This window comes from Sturnira hondurensis, unplaced genomic scaffold, assembly GCF_014824575.4.
Source record: "Sturnira hondurensis isolate 20B ecotype Veracruz unplaced genomic scaffold, ASM1482457v3 Scaffold0008196, whole genome shotgun sequence".
NCBI lineage: Eukaryota > Metazoa > Chordata > Mammalia > Chiroptera > Phyllostomidae > Sturnira > Sturnira hondurensis.
Genome location: NW_028080827.1, coordinates 16378467 through 16399044, shown reverse-complemented (window position 1 = coordinate 16399044; position 20578 = coordinate 16378467). Strand labels below are relative to the sequence as shown.

Here is a 20578-nt window from a genome sequence, read left to right as displayed (position 1 = left end):
TTATGGGGTCCTCTCACTGTGGTGGTCTCAGGGTACCAAAGAGCAGTAGGAGAGGGCAGGCTGCCACGTGTAAGCCCCATTAAATTTCTGCTTGTGTCGTGTTTGCTCTGGTCCCATTGATCAAAGCAAGTCACATGGCCAAGACTGCAGTCAGTGTGACCGGTGTGACCAAAGGATGTAGATACAGTGAGGTATGAATAAATTGAAGGCCATTACTGCAACAATGTACTGAATTATTTAAATTAATTTAATTCCTCCTTATTTCAGTTTTTACCCAAATGACAAAAATGTTTTTTTTACCTACTGCCCAGGGATGCAAGAAGAATAAACACAGAAGAAACTGCTATATGTCAGTGTAAACACTGTTAATTTTACTTCAGTCTCTTTTTTAAAAATCTTTTTTTTTTATATTCAGGGGAAAGATTTATTTTATTTTATTTATTTATTTAATATATTTTATTGATTATACCATTACAGTTGTTCTATTCCCCCCTTCATTCCCCTCTACCCGCACACTCCCTCCCCCACTGTTCTCCCCCCTTAGTTTATAACCACGTGTCTCAAGTTCTTTAGATTCTATTCCCCCACTATTCTCGCCCTCCCCCTATCTATTTTCTACCTACCATCTATGCTATTTTCTGTGCCTTCTCCCCACTTCTCCCCCTCCCACCCCCCTGTTGCTAACCCTCCATGTGTTCTTCATTTCTATGGTTCCACTCCTGATCTAGCTGTCCTCTTGGTTTGCTTTTGTTTTAGGTGTGGTTGTTAATAACTGTGTGTTTGCTGTCCTTTCACTATTAATATTTTTCACCTCTTTCTTATATAAGTCCCTTTAGAATTTCATATAATAAGGGCTTGGTGATGATGAACTCCTTGAACTTGACCTTATCTGAGAAGCACTTTATCTGTCCTTCCATTCTAAATGAAAGTTTTGCTGGATAAAGCAATCTTGGCTGTAGGTCTTTGGATTTCATGACTTGGAAGCCAAGACTTGGAATACTTCTTTCCAGCCCCTTCTTGCCTGTAAGGTCTCTTTTGAGAAATCTGCTGACAGTCTGATGGGTACTCCTTTGTAGGTGACTGTCCCCTTATCCCTTGCTGCTTCTAGGATTCTCTCCTTCATTTTAGTCTTGGCTAATGTAATTATGATGTGCCTTGGTGTGTTCCTTCTTGGGTCCAACTTCTTTGGCACTCTCTGAGCTTCCTGGATTTCCTGGAAGGCTATTTCCTTTGCCAGACTGGGGAAGTTCTCCTTTATTATTTGTTCAAATACGTTTTCCACTCGTGGCTGTACCCCTATAATTTGGATGTTGGAACATTTAAAGATGTCCTGGAGGTTCCTAAGCCTCTCCTCATTTTTTTGAATTCTCATTTCTTCATTCTTTTCTGGTTGGCTGTTTCGTTCTTCCTTCTGGTCCATTCCATTGATTTGAGTCCCAGTTTCCTTTCCATCGCTATTGGTTTCCTGGACATCTCCCTTCATTTCAATTAGTTTAGCCTTCATATATTCCTCTAATTTGTGACTGTACTCTACCAATTCTGTGAGCATCCTGATAAATAGTGTCTTAAATTGGGCTTCTGAGAGGCTGGCAATCTGTTGGTCGCTTAGAGTTATCGGCTCTGGGACTTTGAGTTCTTCTTGCACTATCTTTTGGGCTGTTTGTGCCTGTTAAGTAGCAGGATCGGAGCCCTAGGTTTTCACCAGAGCAGGGCAACTTAGTAGCTGGGTTGTGACGTTGTATGTGGGGGCGGGGTCAAAGAGGGTCAATGGCTTCCCTCCACCGCCTGCTGCTGCAACCCCCACCGGCACCGCAGCCACCATCATCACCAGGCCCACACACCTTGTTCCACTGCACGTGAGTGTGCCACCGCTGTCAGCCCTCTACCACTGGGTTCGCCCCCTGGGGCCTGCGCAGTCCGTCTGCTGCGAGCAAATGTGCGACCTTGGTCAGTCTGCCCCGTACCCCGACTAATTCCGGGCTGCCTGAGCTCCTAGGTCTGTCCTGCCCGACCCAGCTCCGCTGCTGGCTCCGCCTCTCTTACCGTCCTTGTTGAACGGTTCGTAGCTGTCCGACTTCCATATAATTCCATTTTCTGGTCTCTGGGTGTGTCCTAGTTCTCCAAAACTTTTGTTGTATTCAAACTTGGTTGTGGGAGAAGGCACAGTGTTTCCACCTATGCCTCCATCTTGGCGGAAGTCCTAAAAATCTTTTTCATGTTTCTTTTACAACACAAACAATCTCTCACTTATTGGAAATTCCCATCAAATATCAAATAATATTGAATGTCAACTGTAATTGAACAATAAAATTTTTTAAGTAAAGGTAATAGTTTCAGAAAAATTTTCATTGGTCTCATAATCTTCACCTTCAAATAGGTACATGTCAGGGGCTTTGTGTAGTCGCCCACCTGACCCACCTAACTGTGTACTAGGGTTTTCTCCAGGGCAGAGACTAGGAATGTCCGGCCACCTGCCAACTCCCACCACTGCCCCTATATGTTAGACGCTGCAGGCACATTTTGTCCTAGATGGTTGCTCAGCAAGGCACAGGCTGGATACCTGTTGTTACCACGCTCTAAGGATTTATCTGATCCTAAAGAGAATGACTAGGCAGGCACTTGTGGTGTCTGTTCTCATTCCTGTTTGCATGCTGCTGAGTGTTACTAAAGATAACCACACCTCTGCACATTCACATTCGATCCTGCTGGAACCAAGATTAGGCAAGAGCATTACTTCACCCTTACTAAGGACTTCTTTTTCCTGTAGTTTGTGATCTCTACCATTTGATTTGACAAAGAAATATTTATTATGTACTATGTGTGAAGAACTGCTAAAGAGATAGAGATGAACAATGCTCAGTTCTTGCTCTCCTGGAGGTCACTGTCTAATGGGGCAGTTAGATAACTAACAGTGAACTATAAGGCAAACCTGGCAGATAAGTGCTATGGGGAACATTGGGGAAGGAATGATTTACACCAATGGGATGAACTTGAGAAGACATCATCAGAATGATGACTTTTGTTCTGCACCTTGGTGAATCAGTAGAACTTCTCAATGTGGAGAAAGAGTGAGAGGACCCCATTGGGAGGGAACTCCAGGGTAAACAGGTAAGGTTTCAAGTCCACATGTTCAGGAAAAGGCGATCACCTGGGGTGCTTTGAGTGTGGGCTATATTGTAGTTAATGGAAAAGGATGTGAAGCCAGCTTGTCAAGGCACTGGATGTTACAATGAGGGCCTCCAATGGTCTATGACTAAAGCATTCTCACGATCTTAATTATTTTAGAAATGTTACTCTGTCCTCTAGATCCTGACAAAATGGCGGCCCCATTTTAGGCTTCTGGCCATCTCAAACAACCCAGCTCTCTGAGTGTCTCAGGGAGGAGGTAGTTGGTGGATATGAGTGTCTAGTGTAATGACTGAGAGAAGCTTCTAGAGGGACAGCACGTGGCTGGCTCCCAAGGTTTGTGTGTATGTGATTGCAGTATAGGGTGAAGAGGAAAAGTGCCACAGGTGGGGAAACTTCTATATTGGGCTCTATTTCTTCCCCACATTTTCATGGACAGATTAGTTTACTCTAACTCCACTGTGAGACAAAGGGAATCACCAATCCTGCACCAGCAGGAGATGGAGCTTGTAGTTACATTAGGGCAGGCTTAACTCCTGGGTGTGGGAAGGAGAAAACAGGTGCAGATTGATTCACATTTACTCCAAGAACAGGAACTTAACAGAGTACTGGAGGTCTTGGCCAATGTGATAAGACAGGAAAAAGAAGTAATAGGTGTAAGGATTTGAAAGGAAGTAACAAAACTGTCATCATTTACAGGTGATCTGATTATCTACATAGAGCACCTCACAGAATTAATAGAAAATCCTTTAGAACTAGGCTGTTGGGAACAAGATCTGCTCACAAAACTCAGCATTCTTCTACATCAGCAATTTTAATTGGAAAATATAATAGAAAATAAGATATTTTTCATAAGAGCAACAAAACTACAAAGTACTTAAAAATTAACTTACAAAAAGTTCAACATAAAGTTTTGTAGAAAAATGTAAAACTATGATAGAAAATAATATAAGATGTGAATAAGCAAAGAGATATGCCATATATTGGTGGACAAGACTCTCTAGCATGTAAAGGTATCTATTCTCCCCACAGTTAATCTAAAAATTCAAGTCAATTTCAATATATGCTCAACAATTTTTTGACAGAATGAAAAACTGTCTTCAAAAATTTATGTGACAGAGGTGGGAGGAGGGAAAATTAGATACGGGTGGTCAAAAAGTACAGATGTCCAGTTATAAAATAAATAAGTACTGGGGATGTAATGTACAACATGATAACTACAGTTAACACTGATATATGGCACATACAAAAGTTGTTAAGGGAGTTGATCTTAAGAGTTTCATCACAGTGAAAACAATTTTTTTCTTTTTTTAAAATCTATATAAGATGATGGAGGTTAGCTAAACTTATTTGTGGTAATCACTTCACAATATATGTAAGTCAAATCATTATGCTGAATCTTAAACTTATACAGTGCTCTACGTCAATTGTATCTCAGTAAAACTACAAAAATATATATTGAAGAATAAAATCAAAGTTCATTATTAACTGAGTCCATTTTGAAAGAAGAACAAAGAGGAAGGACATGCCTCACTGTGCTCCAATGCTCTATATACTGTAACGTTATGTTAGTGACGCAGAAACATGCATGTAGATGAAGGGCCAGAAAGTGCTCAGAAATGTACATGTGTGTGTATGTGTTTGGGTGTGAATGTACCTGCCATACGGAAAAGAAGTCACCACAAATCAATGGGGTGAGGGGGGCTACTTAGGAGATAGTGCAGAAAAAAACTGGCTTGCCTCCTGGGGAAAAATTGAGATGGATCCCTAACACCATAAACAAGGGTGAACTTCAGATGCATTAAATATGTGAATGTGAAAGGCAATCCATCGAAAAATAGAAATGTACATAGGAGAACATATGTGTGATATTGAAATTGAGAGTGAACTTTTTCTTTAAAAAAAGACCTAACACCCTGACCCTGTGGCTCAGTTGGTTGGGCATCAACCCACAGGCAAAGCCAGCTGGTTTGATTCCCAGTCAAGGGCATATGCCTGGGTTGTGGGCTGGGTCTCCAGTCAGGGTGTGTACGAGATAACCAATCAGTGTTTCTCTCCCACATCAGTGTTTCCTTCTCTCTCTTTCTCCTTCCCCTCTGTCTATGAATAAATACATAAAATCTTTAAAAAAATAAAAATAATATCTAGGACATGTAATCATAGGTCAAAAAAACTGATGAACTAAACTATGTAAAATTATTGGTAATATAACAGTAGATATCAATTTCAAAATTAACTGACAGGTGATATACTGAGAAAGAAACATTTGAGACTTCTAAAACCAGGAAAGGATTATTTACCCAGAATATATAAGAAAGTGCTACCAGAAAAAGATAGAGAACCCAACAGAAAAATGGGCAGAAGCAATGAACATACAACTCACACAAGAAAATCCACTAGTTTTGCTCAGCCTCACTAGTCATTAGGCAAGCTAAAATTAAAACAATAGCAAGATATCTCTTTTTACCCACGAGACTGGCAAAAATCAGGAGGTTGGTGGCTACCAAACTCTGGCAAGGTTGTAGGGAAGCGGAAGCTCTTCTGCTTGTCCAGTGGGGAGTACACGGGTGGAGCTGTCCTAGGACACGTGGAAGATAAACAGAGCTGACGCTAGTTAAAGCCTTAAGGACAGGTTTTATTCAGTAACTCATGCAAGAGGGAAAATGAGCCCAGGGTGAACTGAACTCAGCTCCCCCAAAACAAAAGGCTGAAGACGTTTTAAAGGCTGGGATATGATAAGGGAAAGGCACTGAGGGGTGTAAGGAGGGGTCAGTCCCTGTGACTAGGCCCCCTGGATTTGTTAACTGGTGCTTATGCACAGGAGAAACACATTTCTGCCATTGTTAGGACCGGGTGTGGGGTGGGGGCAGTGGCTCAAGTTGAAGCAAAGTGCCCACCAGTTAGGCCCTTATTCTCCCAGTGGGACTGGGAGGAGCGGAGAGTTACCCCTGACCCCCCCCGCCCCCCGCCCTGACCCCGCCGCCACCAATGTTTCCTTTTCAGAGAGAAGCCTCTCAGGTCCTTCAGGAAACAGTTTGGGGTGGTTGATTCACATCTCCAGAATCAGAGAAAGGATTGGTAATTAACTGTGAGAGTCCTAAAGTAACTGCTCTAGGATGGGGTTCAGGGGCTACCTGCCTATCAGCAGGTGTTGGTGAGAACAAATGGTAACTCTTTCAGGAAGGCATTTTAAGGAGGGATGTGACCTTCAGCTGCTAGAAGCCATTCTAGAGTTTGGTCAGGTTTCTTAGTGAAGGAGTTTGGATGGAGTCTTGAGGCGCCCGGGGTTCTGGAGGTCTCAGGCACAACTGGCAGTCCATTGTAAAAGCACATCTGCACAGATAATACAACCCAGACGTGCCACTCCTGGGCACACGCCTCAGAAAGGCTGGCATAGGGCCTAAAGGGTCATGAACAAAGATGTTCATTTCACTGTAATGCTGCTCACAAAGAGTTGGGGTGGGGGGTTGCTAGGGGAATGGAAAAGTAAAGGTGGTAGCTAAATTTAAAAACAGAAGCCATAAAAATAACATCATGTATTTCGTAAGTACACATACCTATCCAAGAACATATGATCAAAAACATGAGAGCAAAGATATATGGGAGGGAGTGGAATGGAAGTGAGTTTCAGGGATGAAGAGGGAAAGAACCAAATGAAACCAGAGCAGCTCTTGGACGGACGGATGGAGAGGGAGACATGAACTCCACTCACTGTGCGGCAGCGAGAGAGAAAAGGGACAGAGGGAAGGAGAGAGGATGAGGGGGAGAAACGGAGAGCGAGTGTGTTCCTCTGGCAGAGTGGATGAAGAATGAGGAGCTAGGACGGGGGAGGCGGGGGGGGGGGCGGTTGCTGGGGTGCAGGTGGGAGGGGAGAGCTGTCAGAAGTACAACAGAGGCAACCGAAGTGAAAACCAACGGTCAAGGAGTGTTGATTAAGGACCTAGTCCTCTTGCCTGGAGCTGTTAGGCTCTTTCATTCCCTTTGGGAATGGACCCCAGAAGTTGCCTGAAGGTGGAAGCATTTATAATGGATGATATACGGAATGGGGGTTGGGTCCACGTTGAGCCCCAAAGTTTCTAACTCAGGCAACTGGGAGGATGATGGTGCCGGTCACCAAACTAAGACCGAGGTAAGGTGGGAAAGACATAAATTCATGGCTTGGGATCTCCCAATCCATCACTTTGAAAAATCAAGATTCCAAGAAGGCATTCCTATTCAGGGGGGCGGGGGGAGAGAGTACATTAGGAGTACATTCACTGTACTCCTAATAATCACTGGTATTTTCATAACAACAAAAAAAATTGAATGCTTATTGGACATTAGCTATTGTGCTTAAGATGCTTGTACCCATTAGACCATCCACCACCCTATAAAATAAGTACTGTTCATATCTCCATTTTATCAATTGGGAAACTGAAGCCCAGAGAAGTTAAGTACTTGCCCGAGACCACAGAGCTTCTGCAAACCCACGGCTCCTAGTTCCTTAGCCCTGCGCTGTGTCAGACACCGTGCCGCAGGCTTCTTCTCGTATAATTCCCACAGTGTTCCATGGGATAGGCTCATTATCTTCACTTCACAAACAAAAGCCAGGCTCAGAACACACAGATTGCTGGTCCAGCCTCTCTCAGCCAATCAGTAGCCAGAGTGGGATCCAAACCTGAGTTCTGCTCTTTTCACAAACATCTGCCGTCTCCCTGTGCTACTGCTCAGACCATTCCTCAGGCTCCAGTTCAAACTCTACCTAAGGCTAAATGAGTTGAAAGAGACAATATCAGCTAATTGCAGAGTATGGACCTTGTTCGGGCTCATTTCAAACCAGTGGTTAGTAAAACCACCAAGAGGATTACTGGGAAAACGTGATATTAAGGAATTATTGAAGTTCGTAAGTGGTGACAACACTGTGATGGTGTTTTAAAAAAGGGAGTCCTTTTAAAGAAGGAATATCTACAGATGAAACAATAAAATGGTTCTCACAAAGAGGCTCCTGGATCTGAAGCATCAGCGTCATCTGAGGACTTGTTGGAAACACTCACTCTCGCCCCAACTTCGGACCCGCTGACTCGGGAACTCTGGGCGTGGGACGCAGCAATCTAGGTTCTCACAGGCCCTCCAGGGGCTTCTGATGCACACGGAATCTGAGAATCCCTGAAATAATGTGAAGTCTTGAATGCGTTTCAAAATAGCTTAGCGGAGGGGCAGTGCTTGGTGAAAGCCCAGATGAAACAAGGCTGGTTGTGAGTTGGTCATTGCTGCCGCTGGGCGATGGGCACGGGGGGCTCCTTATAACCACACTCTGGACTTTTACATGTGTTTGGAAGTTTTCATAATACCATTTTCTCCGCTATGCCCCTTAACAGTTCTCTCCTCACGTCTCTTGGTCTCTTTCTTTCCAGTTCTCCTCCATCTGGAATATTCCCTCCTGGCCTCAGAAACGTTCGCTCTGCTTATTCTCCTCATTTGCCCCAAGTTTTCCAAAGCTTTGGGGCTCCTTCTACAGAAGTGTTTAAGTGACCCATCTCTTACCATCAGTCCCCATTTCCCCTCCCAGCATTCTTCCTCCTACATGGCTCACTCCTCTGTTTGCAGAACCAGACTTCTCTGAGGCCCTAAGGACCACCTGAAGTCCATTGCCTTTCTCATCACTCACCACTTGTGGTCTTTCTGCTGCTTTTGTTGGCTAATGATGCCCTCTTCTCCCAGACAGTCTGTCATTTCTTTTCTTTCTCTTAACAGAGAACACATCTGCCTCTTTTAATTTTAAAAAGAATTTAACTTGTGTGTTTTAGTTTGCAACAGATTTGCTGTTAAAAACAACCCAGACAATACAGAAATGTAACAAGTAAAATTTATCCCCTTGTTTCCTGGGACACTATCTTTCTAGTTACTTCCTACTGCCCTGGCTCATCCCTCAGCTAGGTCTGAGTTCCCCGGGCCAGCACTCACTCTAGGGAACCTGAAGACCACAGCCCACTGATTCTTCAGGCCGAAGGGTGGAGAGGGTTGAAGTGGAGGGAGGTGGCCAATGAAACAGAGAAGAGAACAAGAGCAGAGCCAGAGCGGGGGTGGCTGGCAGCTGCCTGGAAGTGGGAAAAGAATGAAATGTCCCTCGTGGATGTCCAGCTCTGAGGAGTTCCCAAACCTTTCCCTTCCGTGAGCATCCCTGGTTCTCAGGCATGGATGGCTCTTGGGCTCTTTTAGGAGCTCTGGGGCCCGCAAGCTTCTTTAGAAGAACCATTACCACTGCTCAGCATGTAAACTTAGAATGAAGACTCACTGTTATACGCTGTGGCCACCTCTGCTCTCACTATGAACTTGAACCCATCCTAGGGGGTCTCATCTCCCCCACATGACCAGCTCTGTGTGTACACTCACTTCCTCTTGTCCCCAAAGCCACCAAGCCACTGACTTACTGACAATCTACCCATGGTCATATTTATCTGAATCCATGAAATTGTATCTTTGTTGCTTTTGTAGGAGTTTCCTGACCCTCTTGAGGAAATCACTCAAGAAACTTGACCCCTGTTTTAAATTGCTAGTCGTCTCAGGTTTTGTGACTTTTTGAAACTTGTGTTATGATGTTATCAATGTTAAAATTAATACTATGTCGAAATGTGGGGAAGTGCTTGCGGTGCAATGTTTGTTTTTTAAAAAGTAGTATACAAAATATGGTATATTTACTCAATAGCAACCAGGTAAATGTTTTTTTGTCGACAAGGACAGTAATGAGAATGGAATGTGCAAGTAGGAAGTTATTGTCAGGCAGGATGGATCAGTGGGCAGCTTCTGCTTTTACAGATTCCCTCTGACTGAGTTTGTACGTGGAAACCACTGGGCTGAGGTGTTTCCCTGTGCTGGTTCAGTGGCGAAAGTGCTGTTTCCTGTCTCGGCCAGGCAATGCTTTGTCCAGCATTAGACTTCCCATTGAGTCTTCACCAAGTCACCATGTTGCTCACGCACCAGCCAGGAGGCCAAGGAGTTAGAGTTCACTTCCCAGTCCCTCTCCCTTCTTGTCTCGACAGTGGCAACAAGTTAGCACTGCTTCTTTGCTAGCATTCTCCCTGCCCTCGTCCCCTTCTGCTGAAGCTCAGAGCGGCTGTGATGGGATTTCCCTCACTTACTATCTCGGAATTGACTTCTTTCCTATGAACTGGGCCTGTGAGAACTTGGGTTTTCTCCCGGAGGTGCAGTGCACCCAGGATCCTTCTGAGCACAGACAGGTCTGGTGCCACCACTAAAAACAAACAACCCCAGTTACAAGCACCACTATACGGTTATGGATTGTGGTGTCCTCCCTAAACACTCAAAAGAATTTTACAAATTCTCACTGGAGTTAAGTGGCATGGTCTCTATCATAAAAATGGAATAACTGAGGTAGTCGGGGCATTTTGCCTTCCCTGTCCTCCAGGGAAAGAGAATTTGAAAACAGAGCCTAAATTTCTTGGTCCTAATTTTCTGATTCTTTGAACGTCCTTGAAGAACTCTCCCTGTATCTTGTCATCATTTTATCTAATCCTCACCAGGGATATGTCTATTGATCTCTGGAAGAAAGGAAGGGAGAGAGAAATATTGAGAGAAACAATAGATCAGTTGCCTCTTGTATGTGTCCCGACCTGTGGGGGTGACTTTCCTCGCAAGTCCCCCCAGCCACCACGGATGAGAGTAATCATGACTGAGACATGATGTGATCTGCTTGGGGAGGAGAAGTGGCCATTTTCCCTAAGGAAAAAGGCCGTGATCAGTGGCCAGTTTCTCAGGGGAAAAAGGTGTTGAACTCCCTCCTCCAGGGGCTTTTATTGGGTTGTAATACACAGAAATACAGGTTGGCAAGGATCAAACAGTAGATAACATTTCAAAGAAATCTGAGGGCTTAGTCTGATACAGAGTCTGTCAGGAACAGAGTTTTAGGGTTTCCTGCTTGAACCCTTAACATATGAATGAAAGCACTCTTAGCAGAGCAGATTTCATAGGTTTATCAGAAAGTCTTTGTGGTGCCAGATTTTTCCCCAGGACACGCTCTAGTAAGGCAAGGAGCTGCACATTTCCCCAACAGGTATTCAGGCTTAAGGGGATTAGAGCCGGGAAGTGCTTCTCCCAGAGAACATGGGGACTCGGGCTTTGTCATAGATGGGGGTGAGAGTCCATTGCTCTTTGTTGCAGCACCGCCCCCCGCCCCAGCCGAGTCCTTCCATGAAGGCCTCCTAAGTGATCAAGTCTGGCTTAGGTTGCCCCCCGCTGTGAGGGGTCTTACCCATCATTGACTTCCGACCAAGCTTTGGAGGCAGGGAGAGGAAACTGAGGAAGCGTTTTCTACCAGAGACAAGTTTTGTCTCCTGTGGCTGGTATTCCAAGGGTCGTCCCTCGCCCTTAGCCACAAGGGGTCGAGATACAATTCCTAGAACCAGGCAGAGTGGTCTGCAACCCTGACTGGGAATCAAACCCACAACCTAGGGATCTGACCAGGGATCGAACTTGCAACATTTGGGTGTGTGGGATAACACTCCAACCAACTGAGCCACCTGGCTGGGGCCTCTTGCCATCATTTTTATCACTCACAAAGTCCTGTCAAGTAACAAGGTATATACAATATCAAAACTAAGTTTTGCATATTGGTGTTTAAAAAACTGAGATACAGACATAAGTAGTCTAGCTTGACTTGTTCCGTTAGAAAGTGAGTCCAAGCTCTCACTTTAAGGACAAGGAGTGGGGTGGGCGAAAGGAAGTTAGCTCCATAGGTAAGATTTCTCTACTCGGCTTGGCGGGCTCACCACGCAGCCTCTCCTCAGGAAATGTCTCTAGTTTGCTGGCTGTTGTCTTGGGTAAGAGAACTCAGAGGCCTTGGCTGCCTACCTGGTCTGCTGGCCCCTGGATACACCTGAGCCCTTTCTTGGGGCTTGCAAAGAAGCTGGATCCTCGCCAGCCTCTGGCCAGAGAGGCAGATCCACTTGAGTGGTCTGCTGGGAAGCTCCCAGTCTTCACCTGCCCAGGCTCCGGAGCCAGCAATGTGGAGTGCACCAGGCTTCCAGCCTCCTGAGCTTTGTCAGGTGCCAGGACGGAAACAAGGTGGCCCAGCTGAGCGCGCAGACTCCAGCTGAAGAATCACACTGAATGTCCCCAGTACTCTAGAACCAGCAGAGATGAATGCAAACTGAAATGCAGGCGCCTGGGGGTGCTTGCTTGTTTTCTTTGTAAGGAACTGAAATGAGGAATCAGCTTATAAATTCCTACATTTTTAGGGAATTAGAGTATCTAAGCAAGAGGAAATTAACAGCTTACTGCAACAGTGTGTGGCATCTCTGAGCTCAGGAATACCGCCTAGCCTTGAGACTCCAGGGAATAAGTGTTTTCTGTGGTCAAGTTGCTCTGAGCCTACTGGTTTAGAAGGCATATTCATTGCTTCAGTAGGAAGACTGTGTTGGGACAAAGGCTACATTATTTCAAAGACTGATGGGTAGAATTATGGGGGCAAAAGATACCTGAAAATCGCCACTCATCATTCTTCTCTTAGTGTTCAGACACTTTGGTGGGGTTCCCCCAACTAGAAACTTTGGGGTGAAATAGTTGACTTGACTTCAGCCAGTCAAGACCTTTCTATAGCAGAGAACTATTTTTTATATAGTGTTAATTACGTGCCACTGTGCTAAGTTCTTTACATGCTTAGTTTAGTATATGTATTTCTTCCTATTGCTCATTGGGGTATACATACTCGAAGGCCCTCATCTCCTTAAAAAGTAGGAAACTGAGACTCAGAGAGGTTAAGTGACTTGCCCAAGGCCGGACAGGTAGTGAGTGATAGAGGTGGGTTTCAAAACCCAGGTTCCTGTGATGCCAGCACTCCTTGCCCGACACCACTTGGCCGCCCCAGCCCTGGGAGGAAGTTGTCAGTATTGACATAATGACTACTCACTCTAGGTCGGCACCTGTGAGCTTGCTGGAATGTGGTCTGTGACTGTACTTTGGTTTAAAAAACAGGGGTGAGAGAGATAGTGCTTCAGACTAAGAACAAGAAGAACCAGATCTGGACCAATCCCCCGAGGTCAGAGGAGAGTGGATCCAACCGGCAGCTGTGAAAGGAGCGAAGGTTCTGAGAAACCTCGAGCTGCTAGAGTCGAGTGATGGCTCTCAAGCAGCTTTGGTGTCAGCTAACTATGGTTTTCAGAATAATTTACCGGGAAAGGGTTAAACATATTGCATTAAGGTTTATTTTTACTTAAAATGATAAACTTCCCTGTGCATAGAATTTTGAATTATTGTCATTTTTTATTAATCACACAGAGTGCTTTAAAGAAGTTCTGATGACAAGCCATTATTCCCTACTTGACAGAAGCGGCAGCTAAGGAATTCGGTGGACGAGTAATCGGACTAGAGTGCCCAGTAACCATGGTGACTGGTGGCGGGGATGGGGGGGGCCGGTGAAAACTCTCAGTCCCTTGTTAGAATCCAGTTTTCATTTTCTTAGATTACTAAACCAAGCCTGAGATCAAGATAACTTCCTTTCTTTTGTTTCAAGTACACCGAGGAGTGTCTAATTGACTTGTATACATCCAGTGCTTTCATTTTGTTGTCCAAAGTATGTGCACACCCATGGTCTCATGCCACACCAGCAACCCTGTGTGAGGTTAGACGTTCTCACTTCAGCTGAACAGACCAGAAAACTGAGGCACAGACTGGGCAAGAGATTTGCTCAGGGCCCAGGGCCGGCTCTTGGCAGAGCCTCGAGTCTGGCTCCTTTCTTGCAGGTCACATTGCCCTTCAACTGATCTGCCTGAAACTGAGCAGGGTGGTAGCCAGGGTTCACATAGAGGTTATGACTCCAAGCCACAGCTGCAGAAGTAGCTGTGACTACAGCTACAAAACTGACTATTTTCAAAGACATGGATCAGTGGGCACATTCAAGTTTTGGCCTCCAGATTCTCTCAGCCACTGCCTAGTCAATGAAAATCCGATGACCTTTTTCTTCCTCCTCCCTCCTTCCTCCCTCCCCTTCTTCCCCCCTTCTCCCCCCTCCCCCCTGCCCTCCAGTTCTCACTCTGTGCTTGGCTCCCCACCCTCTTCCCTTGGTCAAAGCAGGCTTCGTTAATATGACAGAGATCTGCGTGGTTGGGCTCATATTCTCCGTCTCCTTCAGCGGAGAACCACGTTGAATGAAAACTCTGTGGACTCAAGTCCCTCCTGACACACTTTGCCTGCACAGATCGGAGTGTAGGGTCCCTCAGTAACCCACGGGGCTTGGGGAGGACACACCCATGCCTGGTGCTGAGTGTTATGCCGCTGCCACGTGGTGCTCCTGGTCAACAGATAACTGACTGCAGCGTCTAGAGAACTGGAGAGTCCCCTGTCAGAGGGATCCAGAAATGAAATGTCCACGTTGGAGGCATTTATTAGGACAGCTGTGGAAAGAACCTCTGGGCTCTTGGAGACAGAATCTTCTGGCTGAGAATTCAGGCTCTGTCACTCAAAAGCCTCACGAAGTTGTGTCTGGAAAGGATTTAAAATCCCCAAGCCTCAGACTCCTCATCCGTAAGAGGGCAAACCTAACACTATCCCCACAGGTACTAAGAAGAAAGTGCTAAGCAAAGTGTCAGGCAAACAGCAGGCACTCAATAAATGTCCATTCTCCTCCCACCAGCCCTTTGTTTGGCCCCATCCACAAGTGCACTCCCAACTGATAATGAGGCTGTTTGAAGAGTTTCTTACCTTAAGAAACAAAATGCTCTGTACTCCAGCCCTTATGCCTGAAAGGTGAACGATTACGTCAAACACTGACAAGACTTTACTTCAAAGGCTTCATGAAGTCACAGAATCTAATCTCACACTGATGTCTTCCCTCACTGCCCCAGGACAGGACGGGTGCCTCCTGGTTGTACATCAACCTTTGATCGCACGTATTACCATAGTAATTACATAGTTGTTTATGAGAGCATTTGTTTTATGTTTGCGCATATGCCAAGAACAAAGACTATGCCTAGCACAGTGTGGCCCATAGCGGGTGAACGAGGGAGGGAATGAACGGAGAAAGATGTTCACTGGCCTTATCTCATTCCAGGGACCCAGCAACTTGGTCAGGTATCCCAGGGACCAGGCTCATACCCGCATCTTGCAGACTGAAGTGCAGAGCCTGCGTCATTGTCAAGGCCCTCGAGTGAGCGGTGGGCAGCCCGGCAGCCTAGACCATCTGGCACCACACCCCAAATTCCCTCCCTCCTTTGCCCTTGCCCTCATACTGATTTTTAAACTGAGGTATAATTGACAGGTAACATAGTAGTTTTAGATGTGCAGCATCATAATTGAACATCTGCATACACTGAGAAATGACCACCACTGTAAGCCCAGCTACCATCTCTCACCATACAAAGGCACAAAGGAGTGTTTTCCCCTCATGATGAGAACTTTCAGGACTTCCTCTCCTGGCAACTTCTGAGTACGTGCTATGATGTTATTCACTGCGGTCACTATGCTGCCTACTGCATCCCCGTGGCTCACGGTGTCATTGGAAGTGTGTGCCTCTTCATGCCCTCCACCCATTTCGCCCACCCAACACCCTTTCCTCTGGTCATCACCGTTCCGTGTTTTAGAGTCCACATGTAAGGGAAATCACGTGGTATTTATCTTCCTCTGACTTATTTCACTCAGCAGGTTTTCCTAAGGCCCATCCATGTTGTCACAAATGGCAAGATTTCATTTTTTTATGGCTGAGTAGTATGCTGTTGCAGATGTATGTGTATATATAATATATACATATTATACATAATATGTACATATAATATATACATATAATATATACATATACATAATATATACATATATAATATATACATATTATACATAATATGTATATATAATATATACATATAATATATACTATTGTATATATGTATTTATACACCACATCTTCTTTCCTCACTCACCTATTGATGGACACTGCTGTGGTGTCCCTACCTTGGCTATTACAAACAATGCTGCAATAAATGCAGGGGTGTAGATGTCTTTCCAAACGAGTGTTTTCATTTCCTTTGCATAAATGCCTTCTAGTGGAATTACTGGATCCTGTAGTCACTCCATTTTTTACTTTTAAGGAGCCTCCACACTGCTTCTCACAGTCGTATGGCTACAGTGGTGGCTGCTGCTTTGTACTCCCGCCAACAGTGCAGGAGGATTCCCTTTTCCCCAAGTAGGGCGCCCTGGCCAACACTGGCTCTTTCTTCTCTTTGTGATGAGAGCCATTCCGATGGGCGTGAGGCCACGGCTCGCTGTGGTTGTGATTTGCATTTCCCTGATGATCGGTGGTGTCGAGCGCCTTTCCACGTGCCCGAGGGTCACCTGTGTGTCCTCTTTGGAGAAATGTCTAGTTGGTCTTCTGCCCATTTTTAAAATGGATTGTTCGTTTTTTCACCATTGAGTTGTACGAATTCTTTCTATATTTTGGATATTAACACCTGATCAGATACACGGTTTGCAAACACTTTTTCTATTCCATGGGTTGCCTTTTCATTTTGCTCATGGTTCCTTTGCTGTGCAGAAGCTTTTTAGTTTTATGTAATTCGATTTGTTTATTTTTGCTTTGCTTACCTTTGTTTTTAGAGTCAGATCCAAAAAAAAGAAAAAAACCTATCACCAAGACTAATGTCAAGGAGCTTATTATCTGTGTTTTCTTCTAGGAGTTTTATGGTTTCAAGCATTACATTGAAGTCTTTAATTCATTCTGAATCAGTGTTTGTGTGTGGTGTAAGACAGTAGTCTAGTTTCATTGTATATTTTTGCCCACTTTGTCATAAATTAGTTAACTATATATGAGTGGTTTATTTGTTTATTCTGTTCCATTGAGCTCTGTCTGTTTTGAATCTAACGCAATCCTGTTTGGCTTATGGTACCTTTGTAATATAGTTTGAAATCAAGAAACATGCTGCCTCTGGCTTTGTGTTTCATTTCCAAGATTGCTTTGGCTACTCGGGGTCTTTGTGGTCCCACACAAGTTTTAGGGTTGTTTGTTCTATTTCTGTGAAAAATGCCATTTGAATTTTGATAGGAAGTGCACTGAATCTCTAGACTGCTTTGGGTAGTATGGATATTTTAATAATATTAACTCTTCTAACCAGAGGGTGACATTTTAGAGGAGCTCTGTTCCCTGGAGCCTTCTGTGCAGGTGTGTCATCTGGTGGCCGTCTGCCTCATTGTGGGTGGGAAGGTCTATTTTCCATCCTCACCCGTTGAGTGCTGGCTGTTTATGGGCTGACACGGACGGCCCTGTTGGATGGTGACAGAGCAAGTTGCTACATGCTCAGCCACTCGGGCCTCAGGTGAAGCCACTGGCAGGTAAAGTTCCCAGAGTCGGGGACTTAAGCTGGTTAGCTTTGTGCTGTTCATTGGGGGAAGGTGGTGCCCTCGGCATTTGGCATCAACACTTTAGAAGTTTGGTTATTTCATACATTTCTGTTTGCTTTTCCCCTTTGCCCCCATAAGATTTTTTAAAAACCATCCAAAGCACTCACAGCAGTGGGTCTCAGTTTATAGTCTTATTCTCTTTTAATTGTTACCTATTCTTCCTCATTAACCAGGTCTCTGACCTAGACATGCACTAAATATTCCAATCCTCTCCTTTCTTTCCATCGAACCCAGTTCACAATTTTCCTTATTGTTCCATGAAATCCAACCCACTTTAAAAAAACCTCTCCATCTCTGGGGATCCTTGGAGAACACTTAGAGATGCATGTTTGAGGAGAAACTGAACTTAATTTTTAGCCGTAAAGGGAAAACATCTGGGGTGGGAGAAACAAAATGCGTGTGCCCAGCCTGGCTTACCTCTGACTAGTCCTGAGACGTGGGACGAGTGATTTCACCTCCAGAGTCAGCATGCGTATCTCTGAACTGCAGGGGCTCCTGCCAATCTGTGGTGTTCCTCTAACACATTCATCTTCTAAAGCCCTTGATAACAGATCAGAGGCACGAGTGTCTTAAGAACCACAGGGAAATGCTCACTCGCCTCTCGGGAGCTCACACAAGGCTCTTTGCTGGGAGTTGCAGGCAGAAAAGGTCATCCTTAAGCCTACTGTGGTCTGGAAACACTTGTAACAAGATTTTCTTTGTAACTACTTCCTCAATGAGACTTTGAAGCCCTTTATTAACCCAAACAATAGCTGGACTGAGAGGGACAGGACAGTTGCACCCCTTGAAATACAGGTGGCATGTACTTCCTCGTAACCCACAGCACAGAAGTTGCTCTATCCCTCCAAGACCACCTCTGATGACGAAAGGCTTCACTGGTCACTGAGGCAGGCCTGAGAGTCCACGTGGGCCTGAGGGTCAGGACAGACCTGAGAGGGGTGAGGGCTGGTCAGGCCGCCATGGCCAAGAGATGAGGGCAAGGCAGACCAGGCCTCAGAACCAGGGATTGTGTACCAGCGACTGGGCGGGGGGAGCGATTGGGTGGACACCTGTCAGCAGACCGTGTGGCCTGAACAATGTCGCTGGGCAGCAGGGAGCCAAGAGAGCAGAATGGGGAGGAAACCGGGCCCAGCACCAGGAGCAGAACAGAGACACTTGGGCCCGGGAAAGTCAAAACGCCAATGACAAGGGTGGGGAGAACAGCAAGTCACAGGAACAGCGGCAGGAGGATCTGGGAGTACTGGAGAGAGCAGATTAATGAGAATGTTGACTTAACAACTGAACATGGGTTACATGCAAAGGGGATCAGAACCACATGCATATATGGATGTATGTATATGTATACACATTTAGATTAGTACAAATATGTGAGAAAAGTGGGTTGAAGTGAGCAACAGGTGAAGATATGCGCTGGAAACAGAACCCAGCCACTGATTAAGATCTAGTGCGGTGCTTGGCACATACCAGGTGCTCAGCCAATGATGTGAATCCCTTTCCTGCTACCCAGAGACGTGACCAGCCCCCCTCTTCCTAGAGAACGAATGGGTGTTATGAACCAGCATGAACCTGGCCTACTTACCTGATGCTAGGGGAAAATCTAATTGCTTAGTAAAGCTGTTCACTTGTATTCCACCCACTGTGCTGTCTACCTTGTCTTAATTCATTTCTTCACATCTAAATTTCAAAGATAAGACCTTATGAGGGTACACTGGACAATCCACTCTGGGTTTGAATGCAGCCCCTCTGCAGTCTCATCTAATCCCTAACGTGTGTCCAGTCCAGGCAGGCTCACCACTGGGGTTCCGAAGGAGGTTCTTGTCCATATGGCATTGTATTCAGGAGGCTTCTCATGAAGGGCAGTGAGAGGCCAAGGCCACTGGAGCAAGTCCCTAGACCTGCTCTTCCCTTTCCGATGGGGCCAATCTCACCCACGCATACTCGTTGCTTTCGCGGAAAACTGGATTCCCAAGGCAGCAGCCACGTTCCAGAGGAGCACCCGGGCCATCGCCCCACAAAGCGTGACTGAAGTCAGGATGACATCTCACCTGGGAACTGGGGCGCCAGACCTCTTGTAGGCAGAGCGTCCTTCCCTTCCGCGCGATGACATCACGGAGCTGAGTCGCTGCATAAAAGCAAGCCTCCAGGAGCCAGGAGCGCAAAGAACTGAAGTGCTGGTCACGGCGCCTGCGCTGCGCACGCGGTCCCGTCCCGGCGCGCGCCCCGCTGGCCGCAACTCAGTGACCAGATCCAGAGCGAGCCACCCCGAGCCCAAGGCAACTCGCTCCGACCCCCGCAGGAGTAACCCGCTAAGATGCCCCACCACAGCCTGCATGCTGCGGCCATCCTCCTGCTCGTGATCTTAAAGGAACAGACTTCCAGCCCAGCCCCACACAACGGTAAAGTTTCTGCCTCTTTCCTAACAGTCCTGGAGCGCCCAGTCACACCTGCACCGAAGGATTTCCTGCGGGGCTCTTTAATGATAAAGTAAAATCATTTGTGGGGGAGCAGGGAAGGACATGCTTAGCATCAAATTGCGTATTCTTAGAAGGGATGCTGCCTTTTCCTTTGGAATGCGCGATCTGCGGGGGCTGGGGAAACGCGTTTGCGAATTCTCTGAGCACCTGTGGCTAAGGAGGGGTGCTTGGGAACTTGCTCCCTGGAGGGGGGCACCCAGGATGGAAAATACTGACGCTGTGCTCCAATTCACGTGCGGTAGTGCAGACTGGAGGGAGCATCCCGAGTAGTGTCACTACCAGGAAAGGCTTGCAGTCGCTCCCGCGCAGAACCCTCTGGACCTGCGGTGAGTGCTCGGCTTTGGAGGAGACACTCTTTACCATTAAGTTTTAGCTGCAAGTCAAAGGGATGATGCATCTCACCCTTAATCATTGTTTTTCTCTAGAAGACCTCTACTATCCGAGACATACTTGTGTGTGTGCCCTGAGATGAGCACACACACTTTTTTTTGTGAGTGTAATTAGGGCCCTTAGCCCCCAAGGGCCAGAGGCCGAGGGTGCGGAGGGAGGTGGCAGGAGGGGTGAATGGACCTGACTGTAGACTCAGGTCTGTGCAGTGG

At 46.0% G+C, this 20578-nt stretch overlaps 1 protein-coding gene across 7 annotated transcripts in view; it reads left to right on the top strand.

Moving 5' to 3' along the window:
• Positions 1-19645: 19645 nt before the first annotated feature.
• Positions 19646-20578, top strand: part of CA12 (carbonic anhydrase 12) — a 48820-nt gene continuing 47887 nt past the window's right edge. For all 7 annotated transcript variants that reach the window (XM_037054073.1, XM_037054072.1, XM_037054071.1 and 4 more), the window contains exon 1: positions 19646-19901. In XM_037054073.1, coding sequence (XP_036909968.1) covers positions 19817-19901 — 85 coding nt within the window. In that variant the 5' untranslated portion in view covers positions 19646-19816. The remainder of the gene's footprint in view (positions 19902-20578) is intronic.